The sequence below is a fragment of the Podarcis bocagei genome (genome assembly GCF_964188305.1).
Source record: "Podarcis bocagei genome assembly, chromosome: 9".
Lineage (NCBI taxonomy): Eukaryota > Metazoa > Chordata > Lepidosauria > Squamata > Lacertidae > Podarcis > Podarcis bocagei.
This window is the reverse complement of record NC_138134.1, coordinates 6,955,708-6,977,006: the sequence shown is the minus strand read 5'-3', so window position 1 is coordinate 6,977,006 and position 21,299 is coordinate 6,955,708. Positions and strand designations below refer to the sequence as shown.

The 21,299-nt window shown below is 47.3% G+C and overlaps 2 protein-coding genes across 3 annotated transcripts in view; one reads left to right on the top strand and one right to left on the bottom strand.

Annotated features, from left to right (window-relative positions):
- LOC308594513 (uncharacterized protein) overlaps positions 1-21,299 on the bottom strand; it is a 284,112-nt gene that overhangs the window by 179,609 nt on the left and 83,204 nt on the right. The gene's annotated exons all lie outside the window — the stretch shown is intronic.
- ARID3B (AT-rich interaction domain 3B) overlaps positions 1-21,299 on the top strand; it is a 55,687-nt gene that overhangs the window by 16,477 nt on the left and 17,911 nt on the right. For both annotated transcript variants that reach the window (XM_081207760.1, XM_081207761.1), the window contains exons 3-4: positions 6,639-6,710; positions 7,154-7,226. In XM_081207760.1, coding sequence (XP_081063886.1) covers positions 6,639-6,710; positions 7,154-7,226 — 145 coding nt within the window. The remainder of the gene's footprint in view (positions 1-6,638; positions 6,711-7,153; positions 7,227-21,299) is intronic.

The following is a 21,299-nucleotide window of genomic DNA, read 5'->3' as shown; positions in this document are numbered from 1 at the left end:
TGTTTCTGACATTTATAGCCCTAAATATCTTGGGTGCAGCATATAGCAATATCAGATGCCTTTGTAGACATTGCTTTGAGCTCTTGGAGTGATTTTATAAGAATCTAGTGCACAAATATCTGAAATTACTTCCCTCTCTGAAAGATTGAGTGTTTCTATTACAATCATATCTGGGCCCAAAGGGCACAGTCCACTGGAAGTTTTCCTGTGTGGGTACTGTTGGTAAAGGCTTAGCAGTGCTGGAATCCTTTTTCCATGGCCTGAATTTCTTGTGAAGGTGCTGCAAAACCATTGCTCTTTGGGCTGGCATTTGGTGGCTGAAGCTAAGCCAGTCTGGAGTTTGTCAGTTCAGCCTTATATTTAGGTTTTCGTGCAGTTTTTATTTGGATGACGTGCTTTAGATTTTTATCTTTTTCTTTTAGTTTTGTTTTCAGGTGGTTGTGATCCCCCCCTTTAGGCTGGGGCAGGATATAAAGTCTCACAGATAAAATTAACTGCAAGTGTAATAAATAATAGGAACCAAAGTGTTTTGTGGAGTAGGTGCATGGAAGAAAGCAGTTCTGGGAAGCACCAACAGAGAAATGGAACCGAGGGCGGCTGCCCATTTGACAGCAGTTGTTGAAAGAGTTGCACAGTATTAGGCAAAAGTTTTTTGTCTTATGCTTCAGTTTTCTGTTGCACCAGTTTTTATAAGGCTTGCAGCAGCAAATATTGCAATAACGGTAATAAATGCCTCTGATGGTCCTTGACGTGTTCCTCCAGAATGAAGGTGTCATAGGACTTTGATGTGAGAGATCTTAAGTGCTGCTACATCCCCTGCCCAAAGACAGCCTTTTGAAGACTAGATAGAGTTCTGCATAGGCAGGGCCCATGGTGCACAAATGAAAGAAATGGTTCATCCTTTTGGTGGGAAAAGCTGCCCCATGGGAGGGGCCCTCCAACCATTTACAAGTTTGGCTTCTGAAGAAATAGAAATGGAGAAGTGTCGTTGTGTCAGGAATTTCCACTTCAGGAAAGGGTTAAGTGGCTTTGGGGGTGGGCAGTACTAGGGAAACTGAAATTGTTTTGGACATCTGAATTCCACTCTAATAAGATGTCCCAGGTGGCTGGGGAGTAATCCTAAAATAGCTCCAGCTCTTAATTGCTTTTGTAAAGTCAGGCTTGCAATCTCTGGGGAGGAACAGCTCCCTGGCATGCTTTGATAGCTGACTAACCTTAGAAGGTGTGTTTGTGGATCAGAGATGAAGGGGAATGTCGCCAGCAGGTTTTGGGGATGCCCCTAAGGCCTAAAGCTGCCTCTCTTTCTTCTCTCTCTCTCTCTCTCTCTCTCTCTCTCTCTCTCACACACACACACACAGAGAGAGAGAGAGAGAGAGAGAGAGAGAGAGAGAGAGAGAGGAATCCTTATCTGTGATATGTCTGTTGGAGATTTCAGGTGAACACAAGGAACACAGCATTCACCACCACCCCTCTGCTTTGTAAAACCTTGCTGGTGTTGATCCAAAACATGCCATAGCTAGCATGCACCATAGCCAAGTATGTATTCTAGTAAATATGCAGGAAAAGAAACTTCTAGAGTAACTACAAGTTGCCGGTGTGCAGCAAGTGGTCCAGGATCAGATGGGAGCAAAGACTTAAGCAGGAACAAGATGGGGAGGACCAGGCAGGAGTTGAGTTACTTGCTCAGTTGCTTGAGGCAGGCAGGGGAAATGACTGCTAGGGTGAATTGGTTGGGAGAGGAAGTCCAGAAGCTACTGTCTGTGTGTCTGGGGAAGGAATGTATGACCTTTTTTACCTGGTTAGTGCCAAGGCTTTTTGTATTGTGTGTATAATTAATAATAATAAATATTAAGATGTCTCATGTTGTGCAAAGGACCAAGAAACATGAAGGGTGAGAGAGCTGCTGCAGTAACCTGCAGCACCTGTGCCATATTTGTCTGGAGAACACGTAAATATACTTGTAGCAAGTGCAAATTGGTTGCCTTGCTGGAAGAGAGGGTATAGCAACTTGAGGCCCACCTAGTCACACTTTGAGCTGTAGGACAAGATGCATAGTTTCTTGATAGAGCTGAGTGGACTGTGCTGGAACAGCAGCACAGGTGGGGTGCCGCTACAGAGGAGAAAGATTGCCCATTGCAAGAGACAATCCCCTGGAAGTACATGACACACTGAAGTAGGACTGTCGGGGTCCATGCTGTGTCATTGGAGCTGCAAACGCAATTTCATGCTCTCATCTCAGACACCAATTCTGGGCCTGAGGAGCTAGGACAGCAGTTGCCAACCTCAGAATATACCAAAGTGGCTGTGAAAGGTACAGTGCACAGAATGATTCCTGCCACCCCCCAGAAGACGAAGAGACTGGAGGAGATGGACTTGGAGGAGTCATTTTTATTCTTGACCTTAACCCTTCAGATGTGGATGAGTATGATGATAACCCACTTGCTACCTCTCAAGGAAATGAACTCTGAGAAAGAGAATTGCAGTCTGAAGAAGGCAAGCCGAGAGGAAGTAGCAGCAAGTACTTGAGCCATTAGGCTCCTGGCTTTGTAACCTATCCCAATAATATCCAGCTAAGCTCCAATATACAAGAGGGGAAGACTCAACAGCAGTTGCAGACCTTAGAACATTCCAAGGCACACTGTATAGAACGATTCCTGCCATTCCCCCAAGGAGGAAGAAACTTGTGGTGGTGGTAAGTGACTCCCTGCTGAGGAGGAAAAAGGCAATAGTGTGGGAAGGAAACAGGATGTCCCAGGGGGTGTGCTATCTTCCAGGTGCAAAGATTCACGATGTGACAGAGAAGTTGCCGAGTCTTATAAAGCCCCCTGACCACAACCGCTCCTTCTGATTCATGTGGATACAAACAATACTGCCACAGACAGCCTTCCAGCTAGGGATGATGAGACTCTGGGCAGAAGCTGTGCCTTGGGGCACAGGTGGTATTTTCATCACTCCTTCCTGTTGAAGGTCATGGCCCAGGAAGGAAGAGGAAAATACTGGAGGTAAACCACTAACTGTGTAGGTGGTGTCATCAGGAAGGTTTGGCTTCTTGGATCATGACCTCCAGTTCCTTGAGGAGGGACCTCTGGCAAGAGATGGGCTGCACCCCACAGGGGGTAGCAAGAATATGTTTGCTAAGAGTCTCACAAACCTGATCAGGTGAGCTTTAAACTAGATCTTGAGAGGGAGGGAGACAACATTACAGATGACAGAAGAACACCTGGTTCTGGAGATAATAGCTTCATTGATGCACAGGAAACTGAGGTGGTACTCCTAAAACCTGTCAGAGGGCAAGAAACTACAATAAGGAAGCAGCTAGAGAGACTATTGGTTTCAGTTGTCTGTACTAATGCACAGAGCATGGGAAACAAGCAAGACAAATTAGAGCTCTTAATACAGGATGGCAAATATGACCTAATAAGTATTACTGAAACCTGGTGGGATGAGACTCATGAATGGAATGTTAGAAGTTGAGGGGTATAATCTATTCAAAACGAATAGACCAAGCAAGCAGGGAGGAGGAGTAGCATTGTATGTAAAGGAAGTGTCCACTTGTGAACAGATCCATGACCTGGAGCATAGAAGACAGATTGAGAATATATGGATAAAAATGGTAGGAGAGGGAAACAACAGTGACCTTACTGTGGGTGTCTGCTATAGACCTCCAAGCCAGACTGAAGACTTAGATGATGCCTTCCTACAACAGATTACCAGACATTCACAAAGGAGCAATATAGTAGTCATAGGAGACTTCTACTTCCCCTATATCTGTTGGAACTCAAACTCTGCCAAGAATGTAAGGTTGAACAAAATTTTCCATTGCTTTGCCAACAGTTTCATTTCCCAGAAAGTGGGAGAAACAACAAGGGGATCATCCATCTTGGACCTGTTTCTCACCAACAGAGAAGAACTGATTGACTAAGTGGAAGTACTCTGAAACTTGGGAGGAAGTGATCATGTTGTATTGTGTTTCATTGTATAAAGGCAAGGGAAAGCTTTAGGAGGAGCTTTCTGAGGGCAAGAGCCGTTCGAAGGTAGAATGAGCACTCTCAGAAGGTGGTGGACTCTCCTTTGTTAGAGGTTTTTAAGCAGAGGTTAGATGGCCATCTGTCTTTTATACTTTAGTTGAGGTTCCCTCACTGCAGGGGGTTGGACTAGATGAACCCTCAGGGAATCCCTTCCAACTCTATGATTAATATAATGCCAAATACTCCCAACTCTATACCATTAAGTAAATTCTGCAACATGTACGATTTAGGTAAATGAAGCAAGTTTGTCTGACAACTCTCTCTGTATAATTCTGCTTTTTCACTATTTCATACATCTATATATTTTCCTTCTGCCAGTCATGGGAAAGAGCAAGCAGCCATGTCTTGCCCTGAAGCCTTCCCACCTGCTGGAAGTCAGAGTGGATTGGTGTATTGGTATGCTATAAATAAAGTTTCCATTTTTTGTGATTCATGAATTCCCTGAATATGAGTGCGTAGAATCATATACTTGTGGTTGCTGTAACAATTCAAAATAGTTGTTTGCAACCAAATGGAACTTTTATATTACCGAGGAGCATGAACTAAAACCTCTGGTTTTGCAGTTCACAACCCTTTTGCCACTGCACAGTTGTTTCTGCTTAGTAATAAGGGGTGCAGTTATAAAATTCATATATTTCTTCTTGGCTCTCTATATGCATAAGGACACTAAGCAAGATCACTTATTTAAGGACAAGTGCTACTGACACATTGGAAGTGCTGGATTCTGGGCTAAGTGCCCAGAACTCTACAGAAACAAGGCGTAGTGTTAGTGAGCAAAAGTGTTTTCTCTAGTGAAATGGAAAGTAAATGTCCATGCTGTCTGTTTGAATAATGCATATTTTTAATTTGTTGCAATAAATACATTAACAATACAAAAAATTAATGCACGCCCAGTTGCATCATACCTTTAACCCAAGACAAATATTTCCCCCCCATTCTTTCTCTCCCCCACTTTTAACAAGAAAAGCAGGTTTTAATTCAGTGGCTGCCTTCAGATGGCACGCTAAACTATGGTGAGACGTGAACGAGCCTTTTTCTGCCTCTGTGTTCTTCACCAGTAAAATATGAGCATTCATTGACTGCCTTTGACTATGTCTTCGTGCATCTCTGCTGATCAGTCTTAGACGTTTATGTTTAAAGTCCTGATCTGTAGTCTGGGACCTTCATACTAACAGCACAGGATTGTGTCCAGGGGAGGTTACTTTGATGCTGCTAACACAGCGGTTTGAATTCACCCCTGTAGGTGCACTCCCATTGTCTCTCAAGACAGACGGATGCCAACAGTCCACAAACGAAGGAACAATTCAGCTGCTGTTTATTTTGGGGTGGGGGATCTTCCTCCAGCTTGTGTGTCAAACAGTCCTCACAGGGTGATGGTAGTCATAAACTACTTGCTTACCAGTACATTTTGGAGCATCTGTTGACCAATGGTGCAGATGAGCGTGGAAGAAAGGTGTGCATTATTTCTGCACAAAGGGTAGATGAGTGGTCATCCTTCCATATATACAAAGCTTGTTTTCTGAGCTCTTTCTGAAGAAGGGCTGGGAAAGCAGTATGCTGTGATAAACAGCTGACATAACAGAAGTGGCAATAATCCTCCATTAAATATCTTTCAGCTGATGGGGCTCACCGGATAATTGACTTTCCAGCAGGAATTACTGGCTCAAACTAAATCAGCAGGCATTAGGGCAGCCTGCTGCTGTTTCAAAAGGGAGAATGTAGCTTTGCCTGACTCTGACAGGGACTATTCATCTTGGTAATTCAGTGTATGTGTCACTACCAGATGACACTAAGACTGTAGACACTAAAGTGGCTCTAATTAAAAACTGTTTTTGTTTGGAATTCCCTTCGTGAATTCAGTAGCTTTTTATCTGATTTAAGATCCTATGTGCTCACCACCAGATGGTGGGTGGGTGATCTGAACCAGCCGGTGGTGTTTGACCTCCCCCAGTTCGCTTTTTGTCTGTTGCCCAGGCTACCTTTTACACTGTGGTGTTTGCAGTTCAGATGGCAGCAGAATTTCTCCTTCCGTTCCCACAACCATTAGAAGCAAATGCTGCTTGGCCACTTCTTCCTGCTCTGGCAACTCCTTGGGATGATGAGTTTCTCATTGAAACGTGTCTGCAGTGGGAGTAGATCCTAGTGGGAGGACAACTGGACCTCCGTCCCATGAAGTTAAAGGTTCACATAATCACAAAGTGGGTACGTGTTAAACGGTGTTCAGGGTTTGCTTGAGCGTAAGATGTTAAATATAGGGCTGAAGCAAGGTGCACATGCCGTGTCTTGTGGTTCCATTACAGTGGGGGGGGGGCGTGTAACCCATATACACAAGCAGGCCATGTAAAGGGCTTGAAAAGAGTTTGTGCAAATTGAAAAAAACAGTTGCTTTTCATATGCACTGTTCCAGAACAGAGTCAGAAATCGCCCTTCCTTGAGCAGGGGGAGGTCTTCTCTGAATTCAGCTCTTAGTTCTTGCTGATGTTGACCCACAGAAGGTGGCTGTAGCAGTTAGGATTTCCTGTTTCTTGACCTAAATGCTTCCTCTGTTGTAAATAACCCATTAGCGTTCTACCTTTTAATCACTGCCTCTTTGTTCATTTTCTTCTTTAGAATGGGAGCCTGAGCTGGAACGAAGAAGCTGATGGCAGCAGAGGAAGAGAGGTATCCCGAGACTTTGCCAAGGTCAGTACAATGGCTTGAGTTTGAGTGTACATTTGAGCCTAGTGGGAAAACAACATTTGAGTTGCATTCTTTAGGGTGTATCTGATGCTGCGTTGAACCTGCTTTCACTCACACAAGACTTTATCCTCTCCTCCCCACTGTAGCTCCCCATGCACCCCAAAATCTGTTTGGAGCAGAATTTGAGGGGGCACTGGTGGGGTGGGCTTCAGGGGAGGATAACAGGAAGGGGTAGTCCTGTTACACAAACAGCAGTGCTCAATGCAGCCCGTTGCAGTGAAGAATGTGTTAATCCCTGGTATGGTTCTGCAGCTGGAAGAGAATTCAACAAACTAGATTTTAAGGTCCAAAGATACAACCCAAATTAACTATATGTCTGGGTTGCCTTGTTTTTCCTTCCCAACCCAACCCAGCATGAATTATAATCTACTTGCTTTATTCCCCAGTTGTATGAACTGGATGGTGATCCTGAACGGAAGAAGTTCTTGGATGACCTCTTCATTTTTATGCAGAAGAGGGGTGAGTAGAACTCTTACGCTGAGTTTTGTTTCGATAACCTGAAAAGTCACAGAGAGGAATACACCTGCTGGTGTCCTATGCTGGAATTGGAGTCCTTCTAGTGAAGCTGCTGCTTGGATTGGCTTCAGAGATTTTGTTTCTTGGTGGGTGGGGAGGAGAGGAAACAGTACCTTCTGCTTCAAAGGTGGAGAGTTATGAAAGAGAATCCCATGAAACAGACAGCTTAGTTGAAGTTTAAGTAAAAGAGATACTGTCGTTTCCCCCCCTTCCAGACTTGGTTTGAAACAAGGATAGACTCATTATTATTGAGACCTGTTATGAGGCGGTTGCAGTGTAAACATTGACAGCGGGAATGGAAAGAGGATAGGAGGAAAGGAAACAGCAGGAATGGCAGCATTTGCGCATACATGGGTTTCCATTTCCCCTACGCCAACCCAAGTAGAAGCAAGAGGTCTGTTAGGGAAATGTGCCTCACTCTGCAACCACAAGTTTCTTGTCCTCATGGTATGTTGAAGTATTAAAATAGCAAATGTTCTTAATGGAGCAAAGAAAAGAAGCTGTGTGTGTGTGTGTGTGTGTGTGTGTGTGTGTGTGTGAGAGAGAGAGAGAGAGAGAGAGAGAGAGAGAGAGAGAGAGAGAGCTGGGGGGCAGGGAGAGAGAGAGGCTTCTAAACAATCTCAGCAGCTAAGGCAACCCATAAAAAACAGGTTTTTCTGTTACTGTCAAATAAATACAACAAATCTCCTCCCTGCTTAGTGCCACTAAATTTGGAAGCAAAAACATAACCTCTGTTGTCTGTAGTGTGTTTTGCTTGCGTCAGTCACAAAATTCAGGGTTGCTGTGAGGCCCTTTTAGCTCTAGATAGATTTCTGAACAAGTTGCTCATCCTTTCCTAGGTGGCACCAGTATTGTAAGGTTGAATCAGCACAGGCTGCTAGGTTGAGGATTGATCTTGGAGGCCCAGTGTGAAAGACAAACAGCAGATTTCACATGAGCTCCTGAAAAAAGAGTTGAGGATGAAAAGCCCTGGCCCTGGATACCATCCCCTGACAGGCTATTTGTGTCCAGTGCCCTGCTGCACCAGGCCTAATGTAGATCAAATGTGCGGGCCTCCTCTGAGCACAGCAGGTTGCCACAAAGCAGCTGCACCTGCAAGTGATAAAATGCCTCTTCAGTGGCAGTAATGACGAGAGAGGAGAGGAAGGCTTTAACACACTGGGGAGGGGGGAGATTGCCCCCTCTGTGACACTAAAATAGAGAAATGAGAAAAAATGGAGCTGGTTCGTCAACCTTTAGCCCATGCCTTCAAATTATAGGACTCTGTTTTGGATTCATGAAGACCTCGTCCCTTTCTTGGGCTGTCCTGAAGATGAAAGGTTGCCTTGGAGAATTGCATTTCTGCAAAAGCACTCTCATCTGTTTTAGGGCCAGTAGACTTCCTGAGAGCTATTCAGGTGTTATGGCTAAGGTTTGGTTAAGCAACCAACGTCCTTGTCCCTTGTGCATAAAGTTACATGAGTTTAAAAATGGATTAAAACAACAAATTTCAGAGGAGTGGAGCTACTGCTACCTGGCGCACCCACCCACAGGCACAGGCTGCATCCCAGAAAAGAGGGAGGGATTTGCTATACAAGCTTAATGAGAGTTATCATGGTGGATTCCTTTTCATTGGTGTCTGGATTGATCCTGCAATGACTGAGTGAGAGGAAACAAGAAGGAGATCAAAGTAATAGGGCTCTGTCTGGAAAGACTGAATCATTCAAATTGGGTGGTTCAGTCTGTAGAGCAGGCGTAGGCAAACTCGGCCCTCCATATGATTTTGGACTACAACTCCCATCATCCCTAGCCAGCAGGACCAGTGGTCAGGGATGATGGGAATTTTGGCTTAAAAAAACATCTGGAGGGCCGAGTTTGCTGTAGAGCATGAGACTATTCATCTCAGAGTCATGGGTTCAAGCCCCATGTTGGGCTAAATATTCCTGCATTGCAGGGAGTTGGACTAGATCAGGGGTCTGCAACCTTTAAGACAAAAAGAGCCACTTGGACCCGTTTCCGAAGGGGGAAAAAACTGGGAGCTGCAAAACTCGTCATTATAAAAATAACTTTTTTGTCATTTTTTATTATTTCTTTGTTTGACCCCTCAGAATTACCGTATTTTTTGCTCAATAGGACGCACCTTGTTTTAGAGGGGGGAAAACAAGAAAAAAAAAATCTCCCCCTCTCTGCCCAGCACCCCTTCAGCGAAGCGGCAGGAGGTGCTGCGCAGAGAGGGGGAGAATTTCCCCCCTCTTGTTTTCCCCCTCTAAAACAAGGTGCCGTTTAAGGTGCGTTCAGTCGCCTTCAGGCGGCTACCTTGGAAGCCTGGAGAGCGAAAGGGGTCGGCGCCCACCGACCCCTCTCGCTCTCCAGGCTTCAGGTTCCTTTTGACCTGCTCTTTGGGGCTGGCAGGAGGAAGCCCACCACCAGCCCCAAAGAGCAGGTCGGGGAGCGGGGAAAGGCGTGCAGCAGAGAGGCTCCTGCCATAGCCCCCCGTGCGCTCCCCAGGCTGGAGAGGTGACACGCAGCTATAGAGGCTCCTGCCATAGTCGCGCGTCACCTCTCCAGCTGGGAGAGCGCGCGCGGCTAAAACAGCCCCCTGCGACCCTCTCCCAGCTGGAGAGCTGACGCGCGACTACCGCAGGAGCCTCTTTAGCCGCGCGCGCGCTCTCCCGGTTGGAGAGGTGTTGCACGGCTAAAGAGACTTCTGCCATAGTCGCGCGTCACCTCTCCAGCTGGGAGAGCGCGCGCGCGGCTAAAGCAGCCCCCGGCGACCCTCTCCCAGCTGGAGAGGTGACGCGCGACTACAGCAGGAGCCTCTTTAGCCGCGCGCGCCTTCTCCCGGCTGGAGAGGTGGTGCGCGGCTAAAGAGGCTCCTGCCATAGTCGTGCGTCACCTCTCCAGCTGGGAGAGCGCGCGCGCGTGGCTAAAGCAGCCCCCTGCAACCCTCTCCCAGCTGGAGAGGTGACGCGCGACTACCGCAGGAGCCTGTTTAGCCGCGCGCGTGCTCTCCCGGCTGGAGAGGTGGTGCGCGGCTAAAGAGGCTCCTGCCATAGTCGCGCGTCACCTCTCCAGCTGGGAGAGCGCGCGACTACAGCAGGAGCCTCTTTAGCCACGCGCGCCTTCTCCCGGCTGGAGAGGTGGTGCGCGGCTAAAGAGACTTCTGCCATAGTCGCGCGTCACCTCTCCAGCTGGGAGAGCGCGCGCGCAGCTAAAGCAGCCCCCTGCGACCCTCTCCCAGCTGGAGAGGTGACGCGCGACTACGGCAGGAGCATCTTTAGCCGCGCGCGCGCTCTCCCGGCTGGAGAGGTGTTGCGCGGCTAAAGAGGCTCCTGCCATAGTCGTGCGTCACCTCTCCAGCTGGGAGAGCGCGCGCGCGGCTAAAACAGCCCCCTGCGACCCTCTCCCAGCTGGAGAGGTGACGCGCGACTACAGCAGGAGCCTCTTTAGCCGCGCGCGAGCTTTCCCGGCTGGAGAGGTGGTGCGCGGCTAAAGAGGCTTCTGCCATAGTCGCGCGTCACCTCTCCAGCTGGGAGAGCGCTCGCGCGGCTAAAGCAGCCCCCTGCGACCCTCTCCCAGCTGGAGAGGTGACGCGCGACTACCGCAGGAGCCTGATTAGCCGCGCGCGCGCTCTCCCGGCTGGAGAGGTGTTGCGCGGCTAAAGAGGCTCCTGCCATAGTTGCGCATCACCTCTCCAGCCGGGAGAGGGTCTGGGGGGCTTGTTTAGCTAAAGAAGCCCCCCGCGACCCTCTCCCAGCTGGAGAAGTGGTGTGCGGCTAAAGAGGCTCCTGCCATAGCCGCGCGCCACCTCTCCAGCCGGGAGAGGGTCATGGGGCTATGGCTTCTTCGCTCCATAGGACGCACACACATTTCCCCTTCATTTTTGAAGGGGAAAAAGTGCGTCCTATAGAGCGAAAAATACGGTACTCCTCCTCATAGAAATAAACGTTAAATTAACAAGTTACCTTTTTGTGTGTGTGTGTTCTTCACTCCCCTTCAAAACAGTGACCAGCGTACATGCCCCCTTTCAATGCAGTGACCAGCGTACATGCCCCTTACAATGTAGCGGGCGGGCGGGAAGGTGACGTTGGGGCGGTGCGTGACTAACGCATGCACTGCCCCCATGCGACATCACAGCCAGAACAGCGCCCGCCACAATGGGGAGTGTCAGGGCGCCCAATGCGCCTCCTCCCCTCGCTAGTATCCGCCCTGGAGCCGCGGCAAAGGTGTAAAAGAGCCACATGCGGCTCCGGAGCCGCGGGTTGCAGACCCCTGGCCTAGATGATGCTCGTGGTCCCCTCTGTTTCTATAGAATTGTAGAGTTAGAAGCGACCCCAAGGGTCATCAAGTCCAAGCCCCTGCAATGCAGGAGTTTCAACTAAAACATCCAAGACAGTTGGCCATCCAACCTCTTCTTAAAACCTCTAAGGGAGGAGAGTTCACAATCTCCCAAGGGGGACCATTTCACTATTGAACAGTTCTTGATTGTCAGAGAGTTCTTCCTGGTGTTTAGTAGGAATCTCCTTTCTTGTAACTTGAAGCCACTGGTTTGAGTCCTACCCTCTGGGGCAGGAGTAAACATGCTTGCTCCATCTTCCATGTGACAGCCCTTCCGATAGTGCCCAATGCTGTCATACACTTCCCAGAGAGCTGTTGCCAGAGAATCTTTGTTTCTCAAAGCACACAATGAATGCAGAAAGGGACAATGCCATAAAAGTAATTTATTAAGGAGAGAGAAAAGGCCAGACTTTGTTAGACCCTCCACGAAAATTGTGTAGGCAGCCTCCCCCTTCCTAGTATTGTCTTCCCCACAACATTCTATGTCAAGTAGGGATTTTTAGAGGTGGGGCATGGGGGAGAGAGTTTCTGCTTACAACCCTCCTGGATGATTTGGTGGCTGTTGTGTGAGAGAACTGTGATGATCATGACTTTAGGAGCTCACTTATTATACTCATGCGCCCCAACAGCTGTTTTCCTCTGCTTATCGAGGCTGCCTGTGACGGAACTTGAGCTCTAGTTCAAAGTTTAAACAAGGCAATTCATTGTACGAATATAAGAGCCTGGCTTCTGGATCAGACCCATCTAGTCCAGCATCCTGTTCTTAAAGTGGCCAACTAGATGCCTCTATGGGAAGTCCACAGGCAGGACTTAGGTGCTCCAGGCATCTCCCCGCCTGTAAGTCCCATCAGCTGGAGGTAGAACATGGTCATCATGGCTAGTAGCTAGTGTTTATTTGAGTATAAATCGAGTGTTTATTTGTGAAAGATATTTCTATCCTTTCCACATCTGAGGAAATGCTCTGAGTGGCTCATGTAGTAATCATATAGTAAAAACAGGAACACAATAAAACAAATAATTAAAGTAAAACAAGCACCATAAAAATAATCTAAGCAACATGGACCAATGCCTCAAATTTCAGCAGGCAAGCTGTCAGTTTGCTTAAACTTCTTCAGTAGGCTTTGAGAGGAAATGGGAGCAAGCATCTCCAGTGGCAGATAGTTCCACATCCTGTGAAATTAGTCTTAGGTTCAAGCTATGGAATTTGTGTTCATTTATTATTTATTAAATTTGTATACCGTCTGACGCGGTATAAGGGACACGGGTGGCGGTTTGGGTATAACCTCAGCGCCTAGAACTTGCCGATCGCATGGTCGGTGGTTCAAATCCCCGCGGCGGGGTGAGCTCCCGTCGTTCGGTCCCAGCTCCTGCCCACCTAGCAGTTCGAAAGCACCATTAAAAGTGCAAGTAGATAAATAGGTACCGCTTTATAGCGGGAAGGTAAAAGGCGTTTCCGTGTGCTGCTCTGGTGCCGGTTCGCCAGAGCAGCTTCGTCACGCTGGCCACGTGACCCGGAAGTGTCTGCGGACGGCGCCGGCTCCCGGCCTCTAGAGTGAGATGAGCGCACAACCCTAGAGTCTGTCAAGACTGGCCCATACGGGCAGGGGTACCTTTACCTTTACCGTCTGAAGACCATGGGGTGGTTCACAACATAAAAATACAAAATGCATAATGAAAGAAGAGCAAGAACAAACAAAATAACACCACCACCCCAAAAAAGACACTTTTTAAAAGCCATAGAATGTTTAATCAGCCAAAGGCTTGGTTATAGAAAAACATTTTTGCCTGGGTCCTAAAGATATGTAATGAAAGTGCCAGGTGAGCCTTCCGCAAATTGGGAGCCACCACAGAAAAGGCCTGTTCTTGTGTCGCCACCCTCTGGACCTCTTGTGGAGGAGACACGTGAAGAAGGGCCTGACAGCATTAGCTTTCCCCTTCCATTCTTCTGCTAGCTCAGCATCTTATTCTCACAGTGTCCAACAGATCCATTATATCAGAAGACCATTGTCTGGATTTCTTTAGAAATCTTCTGAAAAAGGTAGGTTGTTTTCCAGGCGAATAAACTATGCTACATAGGGAATATGGGTGTGCATCAATTCTCAAGAAGGCAAGGATGCTGGATTGCAAATGGTGTTGTAGCCAGGAAAACTGTTTTGTTCATTTATGTTCCTCCTTTGTGAAGATCTCATAAAAAGCTTCTGATTGTGCCATTCTGCTGCTGCTCAAGGTTTCCTACGTGACCTTAGTTTTCCCAGATGGCTTGTCCGTTCTGAGTTTGATGTATATATACATAGAAGAGGCTTTGTAAGCCCAAGCGTGTGGTTTTAATGTTTTCCTGCTGTTGTATGCCCCTTATCTGCATGTTTTCAGATGTGGAAAAGCATGCAGCAAATACTGATATTGATGAAAGCGTTTGGCAGGGGGTTCTTTTATCTCCAGGCAGCAGTGGCACTTATCAAGCCTATCTAGGGAATACCCTTAATACCTCCTCTCCCCCCCCCCCTTTTCTTTCCTGCAGCTTTACCGCTAAGTTTTTGCTACCTGGAGGATATCCTAGAGTCCGAATATTGCCAATATTTCTCCTTCAGTAGCAGGCCAAATCAAGTGAGCTAACAGGAGCATGTTTACCCTAAGTCCATTTTACAAATTCCTTACAATGGTGTTGTGGACTTTCTGTTGCGGGTCCTGGAGGAGATTAGTGATGAGCAAAGAAATAAGGAAATTGTGCTCTGTTGCTTTGAACTAAAAATAGTGAAAAATTCCCATGCCTTTTCAAACCCCTGAGCTCCAAACTATTGTGACACTAAAATTCAGTTATTTGCTGCTGCGAGCAATTGGTCCATATCATGAACTTGGAGTATTTCTGTTTGTATGGAAAAGATAGGAGATGACTACTGATGAAAAGGGGAAGGTTTCTTTTACCATATACACTGTTATCGGCTACATTTTCCATCTCTGAGCTTGGAAGATGCTATTCCATTAGGCTTTTGTCTGTGGAGCCTTCTGTGGCACTGCCTTGAGGAATTTGGAAAGGAAGTCACGGCTTCAGAGAGAGTTAAGCCATTCACAGATTCCAGCTTTCGGATACTTTAATTACTAAGTAAGAATGAAGGAACATACAGAATGGAGTGCTGTAAAACAGCCTGCTCCTTCTTTGTTGGAATTTCCCTCAGAAGGAGCCTTTTATAACTATGTAGACGTGCCAGTCTCTTTCCAAGTGTGAATTAGGTGTGAGCAGGGAGGACTTTTGGAGAGGGTATCAATGGTTCATACCAGCAAGATCTCCCACCTTTCTCTGGAGCTCACAGGACTGTGCATTTTGTTGTTGTTGTTGACTGCCAGTCTTCCAAATTTGTGGGCCCTTGCTCATCAGAGAAATCTCGGTGCCCTGTTTCACTTCATAGCAGTGTACCTCTCACCTTAGCATAGCTCCTTATGAGTCTGAACTTCCATTCATCCACACTTAGCTTTCTTTAAGGTAAGTCACATGAAGATACTTCCATCTTCCTGTCTTGCTAGAGATGCCTTGGACCCTTTCCCCATCCAGCTTAAGAGCCAGTGACTTCTGTTCAGATGCTTCAGTTAATGTGCTTTACTAGTTTAATACTGGGCACTCAGGCCACACGATGAGGCCAAGTCTCCTGAGTGCCGAAGGAAGAAGCAGGCCTCTTTGCCAACATGCCGGTGGAGGCCTTTGCTTCATATCTGAAGCCAGAGGGCCCAAGCCTTCCCATTTAAGCCTTTAAGACATCAATGGATCTTCTTTTACTTCTTGAAAAACTGTGTTTCTGCTTCAGATATCGCTGGGGGAGTTAGTTCAAGGGTCAGAGGGGTGAGAACCCCACCAGTAGCAGAGCTGTTGAACATCTGGTAAAGATGTTATGAGCGTGAAGTATATTGAACCCAGCTGTGCCAGTAGCCATCGAGCAACTGAACACTAGCGAGGCTTAACGTGAACAAACTCCATGAGAACAGGCCTAGGGAGTAGTGTTGAGACACAGTGGGCGCATCGGGGCAGATTAGGCAACTTTGACTGGGTGGGTCGCCTTGACACAAGGACACATGTGCCTGTTAAGTAGCCTTCAGTTTGGCAGCTCATCTAATAAGCAGAAGCAATCTGTCAGTCTTGCGTTATTCAGGGGGTGAAGGGGAAGCGGAGCCCAATGGCATTTCCATGGGTGCAGATAAGAACTGGGCCTCACATCAAATAGAACATGATTAATTGCTCTCCTTCCCAGCTCCCGCTTTGATAAACATATGTGAGGGCCCACAGGTTAGCAGATCAGGTAATGACTATCACATCAGGAGGTGTGAAGATTCACTGTGGAACTAGACAAGGGGCTTGGGGCATGGAATGAGTGATGAGGGCTGCTATGGGATGGCGGGGGGGGGGTGGCAGACAGGCAGAGAGGGCTTCTTTCTCTCCGGACTGTATTTTCTTACCTTTCAAACAAGTCCTAAGGGCAGAGCCTGTAACTTCTTGCTTTGCCACATGCACAGAGATTCTGGCAACAGACATCAGCTGCGTCTGATGGGAGTGGAAGTCCGGAGCACCTGAGGGCACCAGGTTGTAGAAGGCTGATCTGGAACATTTTTGGCCCTTTATTGAAACATTGAGGTATGTTATTTCCTGCATACTGGAAAAGTATGCAGGATTGGTTGCTCTTTGCCGCCTGTGACATAAAAACATAAGAAGAGCCTTCTGGGTCTGGCCAGTGGCCCATCCAGTCTCTCATAGTGGCCAAAGAGATGCCTCTTCCAAGAAACAAGCAAGCTGAGTCTGAGCGCAAGAGCCTTCTCCCCCCCTGTGGTTTCCAGCAACTGGTAAAACCAGATGGTGGCAATTCCTCCAGGGCCTCCAGTCACCTCCCCCAAGCACCATATTTCTTATACTTGTTAAAGCTTTTCAGAACCACATTTGGGCCCAAATGACCCCCAAGATTATTTTAAAAGCCAATCACAAATACAAATTTTAAACAATAACTTGAAATAAACCAGAGTGTTAAAACAAAGACGAGCAGAATTTAATACTTTCATACGCCTTCCCCTCTGTCCCCGGAGATTGCGGGGCTGGCAACGGGGAGAAGCGATCTTCTCCCCGCCGCCCCTTGCTTCAAAAGAGGTCCGGGGACAGCGGGGAAGACGCGCTGCGCTTCCCCGCTATCCCCGGAGCTTGTGGGGCAAGCTTCGTTTTGCGAAGCAAGCCCATAGGGAAATGCGTCTTGTGAAGCGGCTAAGAAAACGAAAAACTCCTTCGTCTAGCGAGTTTTTCGTCTTCCGGGGCGTTCGTCTTGCGGGGTACCACTGTACACTAGCTCTGAATATGGAGCTTCTGTCTTAGCTAGAGTAGCCACTGATAGGCCAGTCTGCCTCCAGTTTGCTTAATTCTTTTTAAAATCTATCTGAGACAGTTTTCCCAGTGCAAAAAGAGTATTTAAGCTCTTTACCATGCTTGCTGGGAAGGGCTGCTCAGCACACCTGCTCCAGAAGGCTAAGGATGCTTGTGTGACATCTTTCAGAAGCTCTGATGGCCCTGCGAGATCTCGCAAGAGCATCCCAGCAAAGCTATTTTGCACCAGGAAACCCTGGAGCAAAAATAACTTTTAAGTCCTCTGCCTTGCTTGTGTTAATTTGCTGGATTTCAACTAACGACATTTACCCTCTGGGTATAGGGCGGTATATAAATTCAATAAATACTAATAATAATAACCATTTCTGGCTGAAATTGTGCAAGTTAAATGTGTGTAAGACTTGATTGTACTATGACATTGACTCCATTTTGGGGAGGCAGAATTGTGGCACAGAGCAGAAGAGCGGAGTTTTGGTAAATTTTCAGGCTCACAGAGAGCAAAGGATCCAGGTCTCCTGGTCGCGATCCTTTTACATGCCCATTAATACTACCACACTCTCTTCCTAGCCAGTGTTGAGATTCAATAGGTAAGTTTTTTTATTTTTCTAGCAAAGTGTGAAGGCTGCTGAGCAGTGAGAAGGAAGGGCATAGTGTTATCAGTGTTTCTTTTTTTCTGTCCTATGGTGATAGGACTATCAGGCCTTTGTTACCATGTCTCTCTAGGACCATTTTGCAGTCATAACTGTGTTTGTACTTTGTGGATGGATAATTGGAGGTCAGAGGGAGTCATAGAATAGTAGAGTTGGAAGGGGACCCCAAGAGTCACCTAGTCTATCCCCCTGCAATGCAGAAATCTCAACTAAAGTATCCCTGGCAGATGGCTAGAGTCATCTGTCCCAAGACCTGACATGCTTGTTCCCCACCCTGGTGCCTTCCAGCTGTTGCTGGACTACAGTTTCTATCAGCCACATGCATGAAGGCCAGTGGTCAAGGCTGATGGAAATTGTACTCCAGATTGTATGGAGGGCACCAGGCTGCCATGCATAGAGCTCATGGCAAAGGTAGGATTTGAATACACATCTGTCAAGAGGCAGGCCTCACCCCTCTGCTTAGCATAGGTGCAGTCAGCATGAAGCCCTCCCAATATTGCTGGCTCATCTCCTTGGACCATTGCCTGTGCTGGCTGGGTTGGATGGGAGGTGTAGGCCCACAGCATCCACCAGTCAGCACATTGGCTAACCCATAGCAGCGTGTGGTAATTAGCTTGTGTTCTTACATTCTGCTGTAAATTGGATAGGGTCAGCTAGCCACTGGAATCTCCTTTTCTTTAAAATAGAGTTATGGTCTCAAAGCTGAGCTGCCTGGATGGGCAGCTGCCAAGGAACCACAGACATGCCACCGTATTTGGTAGGGGACATCCTGTTGGGTGCACAGTATTTGCCACCAGCCTGTTTGCTTGTGACAGCTCTGGAGTTGGCCACCAAGCACCACAGCTCAAGTAGCACCTTTTCCGTCCTGGAGATCTTTCTACCATGGTCCCAAACATGCCAATTTGGAGCAGGGAGTCATTCATGCATTCAAGTCTGTTGCAGCAACTGAGCTCCATTTATTTTCTTTAGATTAGATTAGATTTATATACTGCCCTTCATCATAAGATCTCACGGCGGTTCGCACAATAAAATACAGGATAAAAACAAATAAATAAGTAAAACAACATCAAAACAATACCACCACCCTTCCCACAGACACATTTGAAAGGGTGTAGACTATGGACGCGGGTGGCGCTGTGGGTAAAACCTCAGTGCCTAGGACTTGCCGATCGCATGGTCGGCGGTTCGAATCCCCATGGCGGGGTGAGCTCCCGTCGTTCGGTCCCAGCTCCTGCCCACCTAGCAGTTCGAAAGCACCTTTAAAGCGCAAGTAGATAAATAGGTACCGCTTTATAGCGGGAAGGTAAACGGCGTTTCCGTGTGCTGTGCTGGTGCTGGCTCGCCAGAGCAGCTTCGTCATGCTGGCCACGTGACCCGGAAGTGTCTTCGGACGGCGCCGGCTCCCGGCCTCTAGAGTGAGAGGAGCGCAGTCTGTCAAGACTGGCCCATATGGGCAGGGGTACCTTTACCTTTTAGACTATTAATAAGTCAGAGGCCTGGTTGAAGAGGACTGTTTTTGCCTGGTGCCTAAAGGTGTGTAATGAAGGTGCCAGCTGAAGCTCCCTGGGGAGCGCATTCTACAAACAGGGAGCCACTACAGAAAAGGCCCTTTCTCATGTTGCCCCCCTCCGAATCTCACCTGGAGGAGGCACACAAAGAAGGGGCTCGGATGATGAACGCAGAGCCCAGGACAGTTTATATTTTAAATTGCTGGCACAGAGCCCTGGATAATTATTCCTCTCTCCAGGCTCTAGACATTTTGTCATCTCCAGTTCTGGACTCAGAAAAGCCTCTGTAGTCCCCTGCGCCTGAAAGCAGACTCCTTGGGCTGCTGTTTATTATCTGTGCCCAGGGCTCCATCTGATTTTGATTACCCTGTATCAGAGGTGAGGTGGCTTGGGATCATGTAGCAGCAGGGGTGAAGCAGGGAGGGTTCCTCTGTTAGTGAAAAGGGGAAGTGCATGCAGAATGTAAGGACAGAGGAAACAGCCCACTCCCTTTGCTGGCAAGAGGTTGGGCCCTCTGTCTGCATCGCCGCAATCCAAGAGGTCCCTGCGTGCTGTCGGAATAGAGAGAGACACTGGAAAGTACAGTAGAAACGAGCTTGCCATCAAAAGGCAACAAGTCCTGCCCTGTGCCCCCGGTCAGTGACCTTTCCCTCTGGAATTCTCCCCTCTGACCCCCAGATCATTAATCCCCCCACTGCCAGATGACAGTAATCCATCATGGGCCCTGACAAGCCTCGCAGCCGGCCGTGAAAGGATCTGCTCAGCCTCTCTCTCTCTCTTTCTGTCCCATGATGCTCATTTCTCAGCCTTTCCTGTTCAGCACTGGGGGCTTCCAATAAAGACTTAACGCCTTTCTCTTCCTACCAGGGGGCTGGGAGGGGAGGCGGCTGAGGGCTGTAGGAGGAACCTTTCCACACTTACTGTGTCTTGTTTGCTTCTCTCAGTCTCCACCTGTGAAAGGCTCAAGCATCCAAAACAGCACTGGAATGGAAAATGGAGTCTGCTTTCCCTTTACTGTTAAATCTATTTTTAAAATATGTTTTAAATGGCTTTTGTCCAGCCTTTCAAATGAGCACCAAACTGTGCATTTAAAATTAAGCAGTTCATGTTAAGTAAATGCAGCACGGTATTAAAACCTGGAAAACCAGCACTAAAAGCAGAGGAAATACCAGAATAAAACTGATCAAATAAAATTGTTCAACCCCCGCCCCCCAAAAAAAACCTAGGCAAGCAGATGCCAGGCATGTGCTGGAGAAACAGCATCCAGCAGGATTTAATGCCCACTTATCAGCTGATGAGACAGAGGTTAAATCCTGCTCTGGCTGTCTGCTGCTTACTTCCCTGTTGGGAACTGGCTGGGGCAGCCAACACATAATTGACCCCACCCCACATCAGCTGATATCTCCCAACACAGCTGATTGACAGGTGGGTGTGGTGTGGGGGAATCGGCTGGACAGACTGGACTCCCTGGCAGGCCAAGATTGGCCCCTGGGCTGGAGTTCCTCAACCCTGGTGTAGACATATGGCTATAACTCTGTACAGGCAACTTCCTATTTTCCTAACACATATTTGTATCGTGGATTTCAAATACGCATGTAGCCCATGTGGTTTATTTTTCTAAAATTCACTGTATACGAGGAGGTTAATGCACTGTTCACATCTGTTACCCAAGGCCAAGCAAATACTGATGCAGTTCTTTAAAAATGAGCAGTGCTATTTGGGCTTTGCTTTCTGCTTTTATTATTATTATTAGATAGAAGTTCTGCACAAAGAAGCAGTGCTAACAAATAACATTTGCATATGTTTACTGGTCCTTATTTATTTAGTCAGAGGGAGCAGTGACTTCCACAAAGACATTGAATCACAAACATATCCTTGGACCTCCTCTGATTTCAGATGGGGTTTTTTTAGGCATTATTGGTGGCTGGCTGATTGGTATTTTGTTTATAGACTGCTTTTCAACCCCAGGGAACACCAAAGCAATTTTTTAAAAACCACATTTGTAACATTAATTCAATCCTTCAGTTAAAAAAATGGTATGAAAACAGCAAAACACAGAATTCAGATTTCAAGCATAAGACATTGTGGTGCAGTGTATCAGTATACAGTGGTACCTCAGGTTAAGTAATTAATTCGTTCTGGGGGTCTGTTCTTAACCTGAAACTGTTCTCAACCTGAAGCACCACTTTAG